This window comes from Mustela nigripes, chromosome 3, assembly GCF_022355385.1.
Source record: "Mustela nigripes isolate SB6536 chromosome 3, MUSNIG.SB6536, whole genome shotgun sequence".
In the NCBI taxonomy this organism is placed as follows: Eukaryota; Metazoa; Chordata; class Mammalia; order Carnivora; family Mustelidae; genus Mustela; species Mustela nigripes.
In genome coordinates this window covers 72318251-72334813 of record NC_081559.1, presented here as the reverse complement: position 1 = coordinate 72334813, position 16563 = coordinate 72318251, and the positions used below count along the sequence as shown (strand labels likewise).

At 41.7% G+C, this 16563-nt stretch overlaps 1 protein-coding gene across 1 annotated transcript in view; it reads left to right on the top strand.

The window, feature by feature from the left end:
- The window catches only part of PDE11A (phosphodiesterase 11A), a 388241-nt gene that overhangs the window by 353625 nt on the left and 18053 nt on the right, over positions 1-16563 (top strand). Inside the window, exon 19 of the mRNA XM_059392799.1 lies at positions 4072-4155. Within this exon, the coding sequence (XP_059248782.1) occupies positions 4072-4155 (84 nt within the window). The remainder of the gene's footprint in view (positions 1-4071; positions 4156-16563) is intronic.

Below are 16563 nucleotides of genomic sequence, written 5' to 3'. Positions count from 1 at the left end.
TTGCTTACTTATGAAAGGTCGGAAGACTACATTGGTTAGAACCCTCACCCAGTATTTTAGTTTCCAAAGCGACATCTATTGATACTGTTTCCAAAACCTCCCTTTCCTCTTTTTTGGTGGTATCACCAGATTTGGTTATAAAAATAAAGACACTAGATTGGGATACATCATTAACGTGTAAAACCTCATACAACCCCTATTTCTCTCAGCTACATACCTATCTTTCAAATTAAATCTTTCCTCCACTTAAAAAGAACTGTTTCACAGGCATCCTCTGAAGGGTTTATAATGCAGCAATACCACAGGTCATTTAATTAAATGAAAAAAAAGCTGAGTCAGTTGCCAGCATTGGTGAGCTGGCAGGCGCAGTGACGCAGCACTAAGGAGCCTTTGTCTGGAGGCTCAGGTAAGGCTTTCTCCGAAGACGTAAATGAATTTTGCAGTGGAAGCATAGCACTAAATGCTACTCTCTCCTCACAAAAGCCTACTTAACATTGTGTTGACAGTCTCTGGGCTGCTATGGCAGGGCTATTTCTCATTAGCCCTTTTCCAGAGATGTTTGGAAATGCATGCACCCAGAGGTGACACCAGCTGTGTCTGTTAGTATTTGATATTTAGGAAGAAAATTGTCTGGGAGACCCCATTAGGTGTCACGGTCCTAAAGGTCATTAAAGTAACCAAAGGGTTAATAGTGGAAGCAGTGAGTCCATTAATAAAACATGCTTGAGCACCTCCAGGTAACCAGCTTGAAGCTGGGCACTGTGTATCCAGCCATGAGCAAGGCTCCATCTTCCGCTCTTCCCCAAAGCTTATCAACGGATGGGAAATAGAGATATTGAGTAAATAATCACTCGGGGCGCCTGGGGGGGTCAGGTGGTTATGCGTCTGCATTCGACTTAGGTCATGATCCCAGGGTCCTGGATCAAGCCCTACATCTGCTCCCTGCTCAGCGGGGAGCCTGCTTCTCTCTCTCCTTCTGCCTTCCCCTCCCTGACTTGTGCTTGCTCTCTCCCACATGCTCTCTCTGTCAAATGCATAAATAAATAAATAAAATCTTTAAAAGTAAATTAATAATCACTCATAATCAACTACAAGATGCAAAATGCTGTAAAAGGAAAGCACAGGACAATATGTTATCTCATTCTTCCTCCACTCAAAAACATTTATTGAAAAGTGACTGGTCTGGAAATCAACTCTTACAGTATGATCTCCAAAAGGATCCTAAGACAATTCAATGTGGGGGGAGGGGAGGAATAGCCTTTTCAAATAGTGCAGGGACAGTAGGATATCCACTGCAGATGAGTCAAGTCAGACGCCTCTCACTGAACCCCAGAATCACCTCAAAGTGAATCATAGACCTAAACGTAAGAGCTAAAACTACAGAAAACTCAGAAGGAGACAGAGTGTAAATCTTCTGGATTGGATCTGACAGTGATGTGTTAGGTCTGACACCAAAAGCACAAGAAAAATAAAATAGATAATTGGACTTCATTAAAATGTAACACTGCATCTGAAAGCACACTCTCAAGAAAATGAAAAGACAGCCTACAGGATGGGAGAAATTATTTGCAAATCATATCTGATACGGACCTGACATCTAGAATATATAGAGAATTACGAACAACTCCTAGAAAGACCACCCAATGTTTAAAAAGGGCAAAGGATCTGAATACATATTTCTTCAAAAATATATACAGATGGGCCATGAGCACATGAAAAGATGCTCAACATCAGTCATCATCAGGGAAATGCAAACCAAAACTGCAGTAGATACCATTTAACTGGGACCAGGTTTTTAGGGGTTTTTTGTTCGTTTTTTAAAGATTTATTTATGTATTAGACAGAGAGAGAGAGAGAGATCACAAGTAGGCAGAGAGGCAGAGAGAGAGGGGGAAGCAGGCTCCCTGCTGAGCAGAGAACCCGAGGGAGGACTCGATCCCAGGACCCTGAGATCATGATCTGAGCCAAAGGCAGAGGCTTAACCCACTGAGTCACCCAGGCACGTGGGGACCAGCTTTAATTCAAAAGACAGACAACACCCAGCACTGAGGACGATGTGGAGAAATTGGAACTTTGTACACTTCTGGTGGGCATGTAAAATGGTACCGCTGCTTTGGAAAACAGTGTGGCAATTCCAGGAAACATGAAACGTTAGACTGGGCATGTGGCCCAGCCCCGGGAGAAATGGAAACGTACATCTACGTGGAAACTTGTACATGAATGTTCCCAGCAGTGTTACTCACCGGAGCCACAAAAGTACAGACGACCCAACCGCATATCAGCTGAGGATCGGATAAATAAAATGGGGTGTAACTATACAGTGGCATATCATTTGGCCAGAAAGAGGGATGTAGAGCTGCTGAGTGCTGCAAGAAGGAAACTTGAGCACAAAATGCTCTGCGAAAGCCAGTCACAGAAGACCACGGATCATTCGATTCCATTTATATGAGTGTGCAGAAAATATAAACAAAAAATAGACTCATGGTCACCTAAGGCTAGGAATTTGGGGGACAATGAGGAGTGACTGCTAATTGGTATGGGATTTCTTGCTGGAGTGATTAAAAATGTTCTAAAATTGACTGTAGTAATGGTTGTACAACCAATTGTGAACTGAACCTCCCCCAAAATAGTTCTGTGCACCAGAAATAGTATTTTAAGTAAATAAGAAAAGCTCAGACAACTCTGAGAGCTCAAGATTAAGTAACAGAATAGTATTTTTAAAGGAACATTTCAGACAAAGACTACTGCAACTCACAAGATCCATTCCTTCCTTCCCCTGGCACACGTCAGTCTTCTCCAAATCCTGGTCCCCTTTCCTGGTATTTCACATTTCACATTGCAATACAAGGACGAGCAGAGCCTGTGGGAGTCAGTGACCTCCTCCCCGATTCAGAGATATTTTCCTCGGCATCGCCCTTTTGTCTTCCTGTGAGCCTCGGCAGCTTGTGATTTCTGTTCTACCCACTCCCACCCTCATTCATAAGTCTGAAGGATGCTGGCTTTTTCAACATCTCCAGACCAAGGGAATGCCTTGGATCTGCCCTCGTGACCTATGTAAACGCCAAAAATGATGCAGATGCCACATGTTATCTCTATAGAGGAACGACCTAACCTACTTTAAGACAGTAATGCATTGGGTTATGGACATTGGGGAAGGTATGTGCTATGGTGAGTGATGTGAACTGTGTAAACCTGACGATTCACAGACCTGTACCCCTGGGGCAAATAATACATTATATGTTAATAAAAAATCTTTTAAAAAAGATAGTAATGCAGGGAAATGTTGCTTCTTAGAGACTGGCCTTACTCGTGGAGAGCAGACAGAGGGACATGCTTGATGGAGTAGAACTAGCAGTTGTTTGTTCAAAAACCCACGTGAGCCCCAATTCCAGTTGATCGGTTCCCTTTTCATGCCTGCCCAACAGACATATGTTACTTCTTTTTCTTGAAAAATATACTTAAATTTTCCAAACATTATCATATCATGAAGTTTAAAGGCTGGGAAGGAGGTGAGAATGGATAACTACCACATCCTCCATCCCATGATAGATAAACGCTCAGGATTTTATTAATGACAGAACCTTGTTGAGAAACACATAGAGTTGTCCAACCAAAACCCCACCCTGAAATATTAACACAAATAGTTTCTATTTAAAATCAAGCTGCTTTAAGGATCTTTTCTAATCCATCCCACCTTCTTTCACTATAAAAATAAAGCCTGTATTACTTTTGTGGCAATAAAACCTATGCCTTTCCCCTTGACTTGTACCCAATTCCCAGTGACCTGAAGACTTGATTTAGTGGCCATTACCTATATCTGAAGGCAGATTTTGGCCCCAAGGAGTTGCGTGCTATAAAGTTCAAATAAATTCACTTACAAATCTCATAAAAAGAGGTGAAAATACTTTTTTTCTCATCATAGATAAAGGAAAAAAAAAGTACATGTAAAGACTGATTGTGATTTGTGAAGTGTTCAGTTGGTAAAAATTAGATCATTGTGGCAAAGTGTTTGACAAAGCACCTGTAAACTACTCCAATGTAATAAAGCAAGCTTCTCTTCCCCGATTCTAGGCGATTTTTGATCGGAACCGGAAAGATGAACTGCCCCGACTGCAGTTGGAGTGGATTGATAGCATCTGTATGCCTTTGTATCAGGTAATCAGGATCTGGGAGGGCCCACGTGTCCCAACTGAGCCGGGAGAGAAGGGCATATGTACTCCACAAAGGTTGAGCCTTCCGAGAACCTCCAGGATATGGGCATTGCTAAGAAATCTGGCTGTGGTCTGTCTCTTCTCAGGTTTTAACTGTCTCCTAGGAAAAGCTGGTGCCAGGAGGCCAGAAGCCTGGGTTCTCCTTCTAGGACATAGTGTCCATGGGCCTTGAGGCCCTCACGTTTTATCTCAGTATTTCCCAAGCTCTGTTCCAGGGAACACAAGGACCCAGAGCCACAGCCTAATACATATCTCTTCAAAGAGAGCCCTCAGGCCCCACAACTAGGGAACCTGAAGGCTCAGAGTGTCCTTTAGGAAAGAAACACATTTAACCTTGATTCATTCCACATTTCTCTAACATCTGACTATGGAAGTCTTTTCCTTTTCCTTTTTCTCTTTCTTTCTTTCTTTTTTTTTTTTTTTTACAATTTTTTCTCTTACTTCTGTGAATATCACATGAGACACAAGAGCTCCAGGAAACCATGAAACGTGGTTTTCTGGCCTGGCCCCATGGTCTGGGCCACAGAGTTTTCAGAGAACCTTCTATCTTCAAAGTCTGCCTCCCTGAGTTGCGTGTGACAAAGGCTGAGCACTACATTCTGAACAAGGTGCGCTGTGCCTTCCTGCTCTGCTGTCTGGGTCTCAGGCCCCTGCTCCTGGCAAGGAGACGAGTGTCACCGGCTTTGAATGTGCACGCTTCACATTTTGAGTACAGATCAGGGTTGGCTTCGGTTAACACCAACAGTTCAGTGTACATTGGCTTTTAATTCTACTACTAAGCGTTTGCTTTCATGTGTAAAACCTGGCGAGTTCTTTACCCCCTACCCGGCTCAATCAGACTGAGCTGCTTTTCCAACTTCAGACTGAGAAGCACACGCAGGGAATGTAAAACCGCTGGAGTTTCTCACCCTGTGCAACTCCATTAAAAACACAGTATTGTTTTTTAAGGACCTCACAACCATTAAGTTTCAGGCTTATCTGCTACTTCGTTTTTAGTACTTTTAGGAGCTGCTGAGCCCTGTCACATTACGCTAAAAAAGAAAAAAAAAATCTAGAATACTGTCTTGAAGATGGAAATGTAACTTTTTAGTGACTATAAACACCAAAAATAAATTCATTTCTTTGTTTTATGTTAGCCATTAAATACATGATAGCATAAAAATGAGACAAGGTTTTAATATAATCTAAAATAGATTATTTTAGGGGCGCCTAGGTGGCTCAGTGGGTTAAGCCTCTGCCTTCAGCTCAGGTCATGATCTGATCAGGTCATGATCCCAGGGTCCTAGGATCGAATCCCACATCCGGTTCTCTACGCAGCGGGGAGTCTGCTTCCCCATCTCTCTCTCTGCCTGCCTCTCTGCCTGCTTGTGACCTCTCTCTGTCAAATAAATAAAATATTTTTTTAATTTAAAAAAATAAATGAAATCGATTATTTTAGTTTTAAATGGCACATAATGTTCTTCTGTTTAATAAGGAACAACTGGGCGAAAAAATGGAATGATGTTTACTGTATTTTAATTCTCTTTAATTTTAATTCTCTTTTCTTCCTGTCCACTCCTCCCATCCTTACTCCTCCTGGATCTCTGTGATGCTGGGGCCCTAGGTATAAAGCCCACAGCTGTTGGGTTAGATATATCTTGCTTTGCCAAATTCACCTTGACTATCCTTGTAGAACTATTTGTAATTTATTCCATTTCCTGTGCACAGTTATGCAATAAATGGGATGAATTCTTACCATGAATAAATTCATTTTTCTGTGGGTAACGTTTAGGAGGATGAAGACTTGTAATTGCATGACTGATGAATTTTGAGTATTAGTTTGCAAAGCTACTTTGGAATGGACCCAAAGTCCACACATCTTTCCTATGTGATTAGTTATAGTAAATTCTGGAAAGCATTCTCATGTGCTTTTCCATGCTAATTTCATTGTTTGGGTACTGATTCACAATCATTTGGGCTTATTTTATACTTCCTCTCAAATACTTTGAAATCTTTAGGTTAAAAAGGAAGCTGCTTGAATTTAAACTGGAAACAGCACTTCCCAGAACTTAGGGAGTAACATTACCACATCAGATTATCTTTCATTCCTGATTTTCCTCACCTGTTTCACTTTACTACTTTTCTGTGAGGTTAGATACGTCTGCTATTTTTATCCACAGAAACTTAAGTTACAGACACTTTAAGTGACACTCCCACCAAGCTAGAGTTGTGTCTCACCCATCTGTGGCCTTGGTTTTGATGTAGTAGCCTTTCGACCACCCATTCCACCTCTGTTGGATATTTCTTCCACAATCTTTTCTTATTAAACTGATGAGAGAATCTTGGCATTGTGAAGAGGAATGTGGAGGAGCTCTTTGGAAAAGTTTGTAAAAGTTCATGTTCATTTCTGCTGCGATATCTTCTTAGTTAACAAAGCATGAAAATCATGTTCATTTTTTAATGTATTATCATCACTTATTTTTAAAAATAACAGAGAGGGGCACCTGGGTGGCTCAGTCAGTTGAGCATCCGGCTCTTGATTTTGGCTCAGATCATGATGTCAGGGTTGTGAGATTAAGTCCCACATTGGGCTCTGTGCTCAGTGGGGATTCTGCTTAAGATCTCTTTCTCCCTCTTCCTCTGTTCCCTCTCTTCCCCTCGCTCACTCTCTAAAATAAATTTAAAAATATTTAAGAAATAGTAATAAATAAATTAGTAAGTAAAAAAATAAAAACATTTTATTTGTAAATTATAACTTCTGTGAATAAGTCTTTGAAACCAATATTTCAAAAAAGGCCCTCAAGCTGAAACTTTGTCAAGCAGTGTTAAGTACCCTCTCCTACAGTCCCTATTTTGCCCCATTTCATGCAGTTGGGGGGTTGAGACTTTGTCTGTTATTTAAGTGGGTAAGCTGACATTAACTGTCAAGCTCCTGAAATGAAATGGAGTGTGTCAGTGGGCAGGAATCACCATCAGTACAAAGATACAAAACCTTGACAAGACAATTCACCAAGCAAGGAACGTCATTGATGTGACATTAGTCGTTGAGGCAAATGTCTGCAGGAACTCTTGTTGCTGACAGGCCAATTTGAGGTCTTGACCATGAATATGTAATAATGAAGAGCCTGAGAGGATAGAAAATGCATGGGAAAGTATGCAGGTGGTAGGCATCCCCAAAAGAGACTGATCTGAAATGACCTGATCTGAATCGTAGAGCACAGGAATCCAGGGTGGCCTTGCTAGGTCAGGCTGGGCACAGGACAAAAGAATACAGAATAGTACATAGGAGACAAAGAACTTTCCTTTTCATGGCCAGGGCCCTGACCTCAAGGTGGAGCAGTCTGGGTGGCAAGAAGCCTCATGTGGCATCCTAGGCAAACAGATATTTGTGGAGAGAGCTGGAACGAATGCCTGTGCTGCGGGGGAGCAGTGTGGAGATGCCCTCTAGGGAGGGTGGAAGCTAGCCGAAGCACGGGCGGGGCGGGGGACTGAATGGCAAAATACGGACCAAATTTGGAAGTGGGTGGAGAGGCAACTAAGCAGTAGGTACAAATATGGTTTTAGGACAGTTTTTTTTCTTTTAATTTTTTATTTAAATTCAATGGAATTAACATATAGTGTATTATTAGTTGCAGAGGTAGAATTTAATGATTTATCAGTTGCATGCACTACCCAGTACTCATTACAACAAGGATGCCCGTCTCCCAGTTCCCCGTCCCCTCCAGCAACAACTCCATCTGTTTCCTGGAGTTAAGAGTCTCTGTGGTTGCCTCCCTCTCTGTTTTCATCTTATTTTATTTTTCCTTCCCTTCCTGTTTTGTTTCTTAAATTCCACATATGAGTAAGATCATTTGGTGTTTGCCTTTCTCTGGCTGACTTTCTTCCCTTAGCTAATGCCCTCTAGTTCCCATCCACATTGTTGCAAATGGCAAGATTTCATTCTTTCTGATGGCTTAGTAATATTCCAGTGTATGTATGTGTGGATGTGTGTGTGTGTTTGTGTACCATATCTTCTCTATCCATTCATCTGTCAATGTTGATGGACATTTTGGTTCTTTTGATAGTTTGGCTATTGTGGACTTTGCTGCCATGGATATTGGGGTGCAGTGTGTCCGAAGGTTACTACATCTCTATCTATGGGGTAAATACCTAGTAGTATAATTGCTGGGTCATATGGTAGCTCTATTTTCAACGTCTTGAAGAACCTCCATGCTGTTTTCCAGAGCAGCTACACAAGCTTGCATTTCCACCAACAGTGCAGGAAGGTTCCCCTTTCTCGGCATCCTCGCCAACACCTGTCATTTCCTGACTGGTTAATTTCAGCCATTCTGATTGGTGTGAGGTGGTATCGCATTGTGGTTTTGATTTGTATTTCCCTGATGCCGAGTGATGTTGAGCATCTTTTCTTGTGTCTGTTGCCCATGTGTATGTCTTCTTTGGAGAAATATCTGTTCATGTCTTTAGTTTCTTGGGTGTTGAGTTTGATAAGTTCTTTATAGATTTGGGGGCACTAGCCATTTATCTGATAAGACATTTGCAAATATCTTTTCCCATTCCATAAGTTGCTTTTTGAACTTCATTGGCTTTCACTGAGTAAATTGGTTTCACTTCGTGGTTTTGAAAAGGTTGTGTTTGTCAGTTATGAAAATAGATCAAGCACTTTCCTCGTTCATTTCAGTTTGCTGAGTTATGTCCCTCTGAGCTGGGGGTAGATTATCACTATTCCCAGGCGCCTGAAGGGCTACTCATTTGTGTGCCTAGGTGGGAACTCCCACAAACTACATTTTGGACACCCGCTGCATTTAAAATTAAAACTCATCTCTGAGACAGCTTCAGTTTCCAGCCAATTGGTTCCTATGGTGAAGGAAAACCAGGCTAACTCCTCCAGTTCTCCTAAAATCTATTCATTAGGAAGTGACCTAAGTAATCTAGTGATTGACTGGAAGTGACTGAGAGAAAATATATAAAAAAGTATATCAACAAAGCAGTGCATAGGGAAGAAGCATGCAGAGAACACACCCAGATCTGTGACTAGTTATGGAGTTGGGAGATACAACACACTTGTACACATATATTTACATGTGAGTATATAATTCTCCAGAACTTGCTCATCTTTTTAATCTTATGGCTCCAAACTTTTCTTTAAAGAAAATGGAAAATGGTCCTCACAGGCAGAAGTCATGATTTATCTGTGACAGCATTTTAATCAGGAAGCATATAGGAAGTCGAGAGTGGGCAGGGAAGCATCAGAGCGTGTGCCCCAAGAGCAGACTAAAGCCTGGTTAGTTAGCTCTGTCCTAGCAGGGTATCTTGAAGGAACACATTGACATCTGATTCCCGTGCTTTCTGCTGTCTTTGCATCCTGCTGGGGATCCATTAGCCTGCTGCTCAACATCTTTGGAGGGAGAAAAAATAGAAAGGAAGAAAGAAGAAAAAGAAAAAAAAAGACACCATCAAACTTTGAAGTCATTGCTGCACCAGCCTTAGGGGTAAACAGAAAACCTGATGTGGCAACATCACACTGAGCTTCTCTTTGCAACAGCAAGCAACCTCTCTGCCCTTTGTTTTCATTCGCGACTTAATCAAACCTCAGTGTACCTAGAATCTCAATGATGCACAGAGGTGTTATAAATCTTCTGTTGTTAAGGGTTGAGGGATTTAATTTTTATTATGAACGTAATCGTATTTTCAGCGCATCCCAAACAGGTTCTTGATTTGGCTTTTTTTCACAGACAATGCCGAAGGGCTTGACCCGGACAGGATCTAGCCAGAATAATTCCCTGTCTCCATCAGAGGAAGGAAGATTCTGCGAGAGTATTGCCTCTTTATAAAAATGCCATGGGGTTCCTGCAACAGGCAGAGCTTCTAATGTTCTGATTACAGTAGCTTTTGACTTTTTTCTGCCTCCAGTTGTAATTGCTGTTTTGAAAAATACATTCACCTGATATAATTATTAATAAGCTCTCTGAAAGAAGGAAGGAAAGAATCTTTAAAATATAACTAAAATTGTAAAGAATGGGAATTAGAATTGATAAATTGGAAAAGAGGCTATAAAGTGCTAGGATGATTTTTCTGGACTTTTTAAAAAGTTCTTTAAAAACAATTTAAAATTCCCCAGATGGCTCATGCCTTCTAATTTTTTAAAAAAGAATAAGTAATGAGCTACAGAGTGACCAGTTAGAATATAACTAATTATATTCTATAGTGACTAATATAACTAGTCACTCTTCCTCCTAAAAACCTATAGGGAGGGGCGCCTGGGTGGCTCAGTGGGTTAAAGCCTCTGCCTTCGGCTCAGGTCATGATCCCAGGGTCCTGGAATAGAGACTGGCATCAGGTCTCTGCTCAGCAGGGAGCCTGCTCCCCACCCCCCTCCCCGCCTGCCTCTCTGGCTACTTGTGATCTCTGTCAAATAAATAAATAAAATCTTAAAAAAAAAAAAAAATCTACCTTTTAAAAAGAAAAACCTATAAGGAATAGAATGTGGATACAGGGAGGAATTATTTCATCAGACACTTTAAAAAAAAAAAAGAGGACACCACCCAAAACAGTTTTCTATAAATATTTTCTCTACAATATTTAGTATTCTTGTGGATGAGAGGAAGAGATAGTTGGAGCTAATTTCTTGCTAGTCTTTACAAGGAATGACATTGTGTCTAACTCAAAAGAATGAGAGAGAGAGAGAAATAACTTCCTACATTCTCTATAATTTATCCATTTGGCTCCACTTTTCCTGGTAATTTGGGGAGGGGAGGCAGTCAGGGACTGGTACTTAAACTTGACAACTAAAATATCACAATTTTTTCTGGTTAAAACCAAAATGTGAATAATTCCAAACCAAAGCTATTTCTTCTTCCCTGCTGCCATCTGGAGCCAGGAGGGCTCCCCTCTCCTTGTGAGCCCTCCATGAGCATCCGGGAGAGGGACCCAAGCACACATGCTGCTTTTTAGGTCTAACCGGGCTCTGAGAAGTGGCCAGTCAGGGCTTCGCATGATGCCTTGCTGGCCTCCACGTGACCGAGCGTGTGACCTGCACTTGGTGCAGGCCCCGGCCACTGGCTGTGGCTGCTAGCGTCTCCCGGTAAGCTCCCACCAGCTTCCTCTAGTCAGATCTAGTCAGATCTAGTCAGCTGCTTCTCTCTTCAAGTGCTCAGCTCCTGTGGACCACCCACGAGCTCCCAGCTACTTTCTCCTCACTCCGCGGTCCACACAACTTCCTCTGTCCTTTCTAATAAGTTGTCTGAGGGCAGTGCCTGCTTGTTCTAGGAAAATCCTGTCATTTTCCTGAATTAGGCTCTGAGAGTCAAGAAACAAGCCCTCCCTTGACTGCCCCCCCACCAGGCTTTGTCCCCCAAGGTACAGAGAGCCAAGACACTCACTTCTCATTTTCTCTTTCTCACCACCGCCCCCCTTTCTGTCTCTCTCCATTCCCTCTTTCTCTTCTCTCTTTCCCGCTCCTCCTCCTCTCCCTGCATTGCTGCTTTCCCCCTACTGCTCCCCCTCCCCAGCATGGAAAGTTTTTTAACTTCTTTTTTTCTTGTCTGATGGGAGCTACCCTTATATGATCTCCCCTGTGCTGTCTGCACTAGAACTTTGTGGTCAGACTGGGTGATCTGACATAGCCAGATTTGGTTCTTCATAGGTCAAGGAGAATTCTGGGATATAGACCCCCCCCCCCTCGCACCACACAAAGCTGGCATTCAGGATTATAGTCTCTCAATGCCAAACGCTGACAGTTTGCCGTTTCTGACAGGAACTGCCATGTGCCTGCAGGAGGGGCGCCTACTGCGTTAATGGGTGGGAGGCCACGGGCATGATGAATCAAGCAGAACAAAAACACATGGGTTTAAGATTTTCAAAATATTGTCCTTGTCACATATTTTATACCTAAATCTGAGTGCTGAGAGTAAAACCCGTTTGCTTCACAATTTTCCAGGTCCTATCCGTCAAATACAAATGGCAGAGAAATGTGAACCTTTGGAAGTGTCCGTCTTAGGCAGTTTCTAGGCCCTTCCACGATGGCCTGTCCTCCAAACTTTGGGCAGTAAGCTTCCTTTGAAAAAACTGGATCACGGCTCCCTCTGCTTAAAAACCTCGGTTGAGGTTACCATCTGTAAGATCCCTCCTGGATTTCTTGCTTTGGTGTTTTGGGGCACCTTCCTGAGGCCCCCGGCCTCTTGGCCTCATCTGGTGGTGGCTCACCCACTTCCTCAGCCAGACGCCCTTTGTCCCAAAGCACAGGACTCCCAGCCCTCTTCTTCCCTGGCCTTTGCTGTGCTTCCCTCCCTCTCCTTTCTACTTGGAACGCTCCATACTGTGAATGTCTGGCTGCCTTCCCCAGTAGACTGGTTTCTGGGGACCATCATGTTCCCAGTACCCAGCACAGGGCCCAGCACTGCTCCATGAACGTTTGTGGAACAAATGAATGAAGAAACAGAGGAATGCATGATGGGTGCAGAATTAAGTATAAGCAGCGGAATGTGCAGAGTAGGGTTTATAACATCATGTTAAATTATCATCTATAAATATATAAAACCTTTCGTCAGAGTGCGCACTGTTCTATTCCTGCCCATAATCCGAAGTATATGGCCTATGATATCTTTTTAGAAAGTGGTTTAGTTCTCATCATGGTTGAATTGGCCCTTAATTCTCATATAAAAAGGCCAGTTTATAGCCGTGAATTTTTCCGGGTTTTGATTTTTTCAGCTAGGAAATACATGAGATTTTCTTTTATCCAGCATTGGCAGAAAATATAGTCTTGTAGTTATTTTAATATTCACATTGAGAGAGCTAGCATATAGATATGGATATATATATATGGATCTCAAGAATTTATGTCATGCATTATACACATGTGATTTCAACATATATTGAATTATATTCAAATTATAATCAAATCATAATACCATAAAACATGCTAAGTTTGTTACAATTAAAATGTAATCTTTCTTTGACTTAGAAGGCTTTTCAGATTCCACATTTCTTAACAGTTACCACTACTACAAGTGTCAGATAATCATGTGCTGCGAAGAGGGAAGTGCTGGACAGGGCTTACTAACAGAACAGCATTCAAGTTCACGTCGCTGCCTGCATCAAGCATGGTATGTGACAGGTGATGGCATCTCACACCCTTGGCTACATCTCAGAGTTCTTCCTGAATATCTGATGTGCCAGGATGTTTGATTTTAGAGAGAATTTTCCGCCTCCAAAAATGAGTTTGGCTTGATAAAGCAACCAGTTCCGTGTACATTTTCTTGTAAATAAAATGGACCTGATTTGTTTCATTTCATGCAAATCTAAAAAACACTGTTCTTTATACAGTAGCACTTAATCTATTCCTATTCATGTGCATCTTGTGAGTTCAAAACTGCCATGATGAATCCATATTAAAATGCTGTAATCTAGTCTAAAAAAAAGATAATATATAACCTCATAAGGCTTCTGAAGGTAGAATTTAAGATAAGATCTACTTCTCCTTATCTGGCTGATCAGCATAAATAACTCATTTGAAAGGGTTTCTGCTTGAGAATCAAGAAGTTAAAAATGATTTACCTCAAGTCCATACAAAGCCTGGAATTTTGTCTTACATTGCTTCCCAGCACCTCTAGAAAACATATTTTAAAAGCTGATTTACCTCTTTTTCATGGTTCTCTCTTCTTTGAGTCTCTTCAGGAAAAGAGGAAAAGAGAGAGGGGAGAGTGGGAAGGCAGGAGAGAGAGAGAGAGAGAGAAGAAAATTGCATTTTTCCACCAGGAATGAATCAAGGCCTCTTTTAAGGATTGTTTTTTGCACTGTAAGTGCCTCTCCGAAATTTCTGCAATTTAATGTGCATTTGGAAGGTCAGCATGGCTTGAGCTCGTGGGAAGTGAGGCATGAGATAAACATAAAGCATTCTTATTATGCTATTGCCAAACAGAATCTTCTGTACTACTCGAAATGTTTCCTAAGAGAATTCAAGGAGGCACTATCTGGATGACCGGCCATCACAGCTCTTATATTTAATTATCTGAGCTGCAGCCATAAAAATATGAAATAAATCACTCAAGGCACATTGGCTCATCTAGCAAGCAGAGGCTAGATGGCCATGTGGCCAGAGAGAGCAAGGCTTTCCACCTCACAGACCAAACAATAAGGCAGCCCAACGGTTGACTTGTTAGCCAGGGTCTAAAACGAAGTTGAAGACTTCTACCAGACTGAACGCTTGGAAAAGAAGATATTCAGTAGTAGAGTCCTGACAGACATGGGGTGTACTAATGCACATTTTTTTCAGAAAGCAAATATTTGTTGAACACTGACTACGTTTACAAGGTACTTTTAGAGATACAGTTTAATTTGACCCTAACTGTGAAGAAGAAAATACTTCATCCTGGATCTTATAATGTCTAATGGTCTAAGTTTAACATATGAGAAAAGTGAAAGCTACAGAAGTTAATGGACTTAATTCTAGTGAAGCAGTTAATACAGAATAGAGCCGGAAATTCGAATCCAAGTCCTTTCTGTCTTCTTCTGCTGCTTCTCACTATACTGCCCTGAGGAAGTAAAAGCTGATTCAGTTCTGGCCAGTAGCACTCTATCTTTGTGAACTTCCCATTTGCAGAATGAAACTCTGAATCCTTCAGAGGGGAGGATACAGGGACCAGAGCAGGGATTCCAGGGAGAGGAATTCCTCGAAGACCAAATGGTTTCATGGATTCTATTTAGCTGGTTACTATAGAAAATTCTCTCAAGGAACATGTTATGTTAAGCTGTTCTTGACCTAAGACTTTCCCTTGCAAAGCAGGTTGACATTGCCAATAGAAGAGGGAAGACTGGCCTCACTAGTTATCTCCTCATCCTTCTGAGAATTCCATTAATATAATAATAAAGGAATTTTTTAAAAGGTTTAAACTTTCTTGGGTATTGAAAAGAAGGTGAAAAATTTTTGAGGAACATGATATAAAAAAAAAAAACCCTAGATTCCCTTGAACAGACTGTTAGTATAAGTAAGGATGTTAAGGACTCTGCTAACAAGGAAATAAGGAACATGGTGGAGAAAACATATCACTTTCCAGAATACTTGAATCATTAAGAGCAGGCTATCAGGAGGACCTCACATTCTCTTCTTCCTTTATGCTATTGTCCACATGGAAACATGAATTTACCCAGAGACACTAGTGTATTCTGTTTTGGTCATTTAACATAACGTTCTAACACGTACCCATGTTCCTAAGCCAATTTTCATGTTATCCTTTGAAACAGCTGCCTGGTATTCCAGTCAGTTGACTTGTCATAATTTATTCAGTCATTACCTACTTTCTTTTTTCTTTTTGCTAAAAGGGGTAATTCTGAAATGAACACCTTTGTTCAGTACTTTATTGACTTATTTAAAACTATTAAGCGTGATTCAAAATAATGAAGTTGTATTTCTTTAAAAAAAAAAAAACTCTCAAGGACAACAGAATGTGAGAGGACATAAGATCTCCTCCAATACTAAAAGTTGGCATGGAAATAACATCCCAGAAGGTCTGCAGATGCAAGTGAGCTGATCTGTCATTCAGAAGGCGCTCCTGAGAGGCTTAAGACTCGTAGGGGCCCAGTACACCAAGAGGGGGTGTATTAATTTTCCAGGGCTAAGAAGTACAACAAACTGGGTGGCTTACAACAACAGAAATCTATTCTCTCACAGATCTTGAGGTTGGAAGCCCAAAATCGAGGCGTGGCAGGGTTGGTTCCTTCTGGAGGTTCTGAGAGAGAAAGTGTTCCATGCCTTTCTCTTAGCTTTTGGTGGTTACCAGAAATCCTTGGTATTACTTGGCTTCTGGATGTATCACTCCAATTCCTGCCTCTCTCTTCATGTGACATTCTTCTCCCATGTCTGTGTCCTGTATCGTCATATGGCCTTTCCTATAAGGACACCAGCCATTGGATTTAGGGCTTGTCCAATCCAATATGACTTCATCTTAACCTGATTACATCTGCGACGACCCAGTTTCCAAATAAGGTCACATCCCCAGGTAGCAGCGGTGAGGACTTCAGCATATCTTTAGGGGAGGGGTGGGCACAATTTGATCCACAACAATGAGGTGATGGCATAAGCCTGGAAATAAACAGAAAGGTTAGAAGCGGGTGAGTGGAACCTCAGTACACACATAGCCAAGGTAAACCACCTCTGTCCCCGCTGCCAGCCAGGAGACCAGAAAGCTCTTCCCACAGAGCACTCATCCAGAGAATTCATGACTGAAATTAGAAGTCTGTGGAATGACTGCCTAGGCCCCCAGTTGCCCTCCTACCCCTCACCCAGGATGCCAACAGCCAGAAAGCCCAGGAGCAGAAGAGTGGGATTCTTCTTGAGAGAAACGGTGGCCTCAGAGAAAGGATCTGCACATACTTGCAC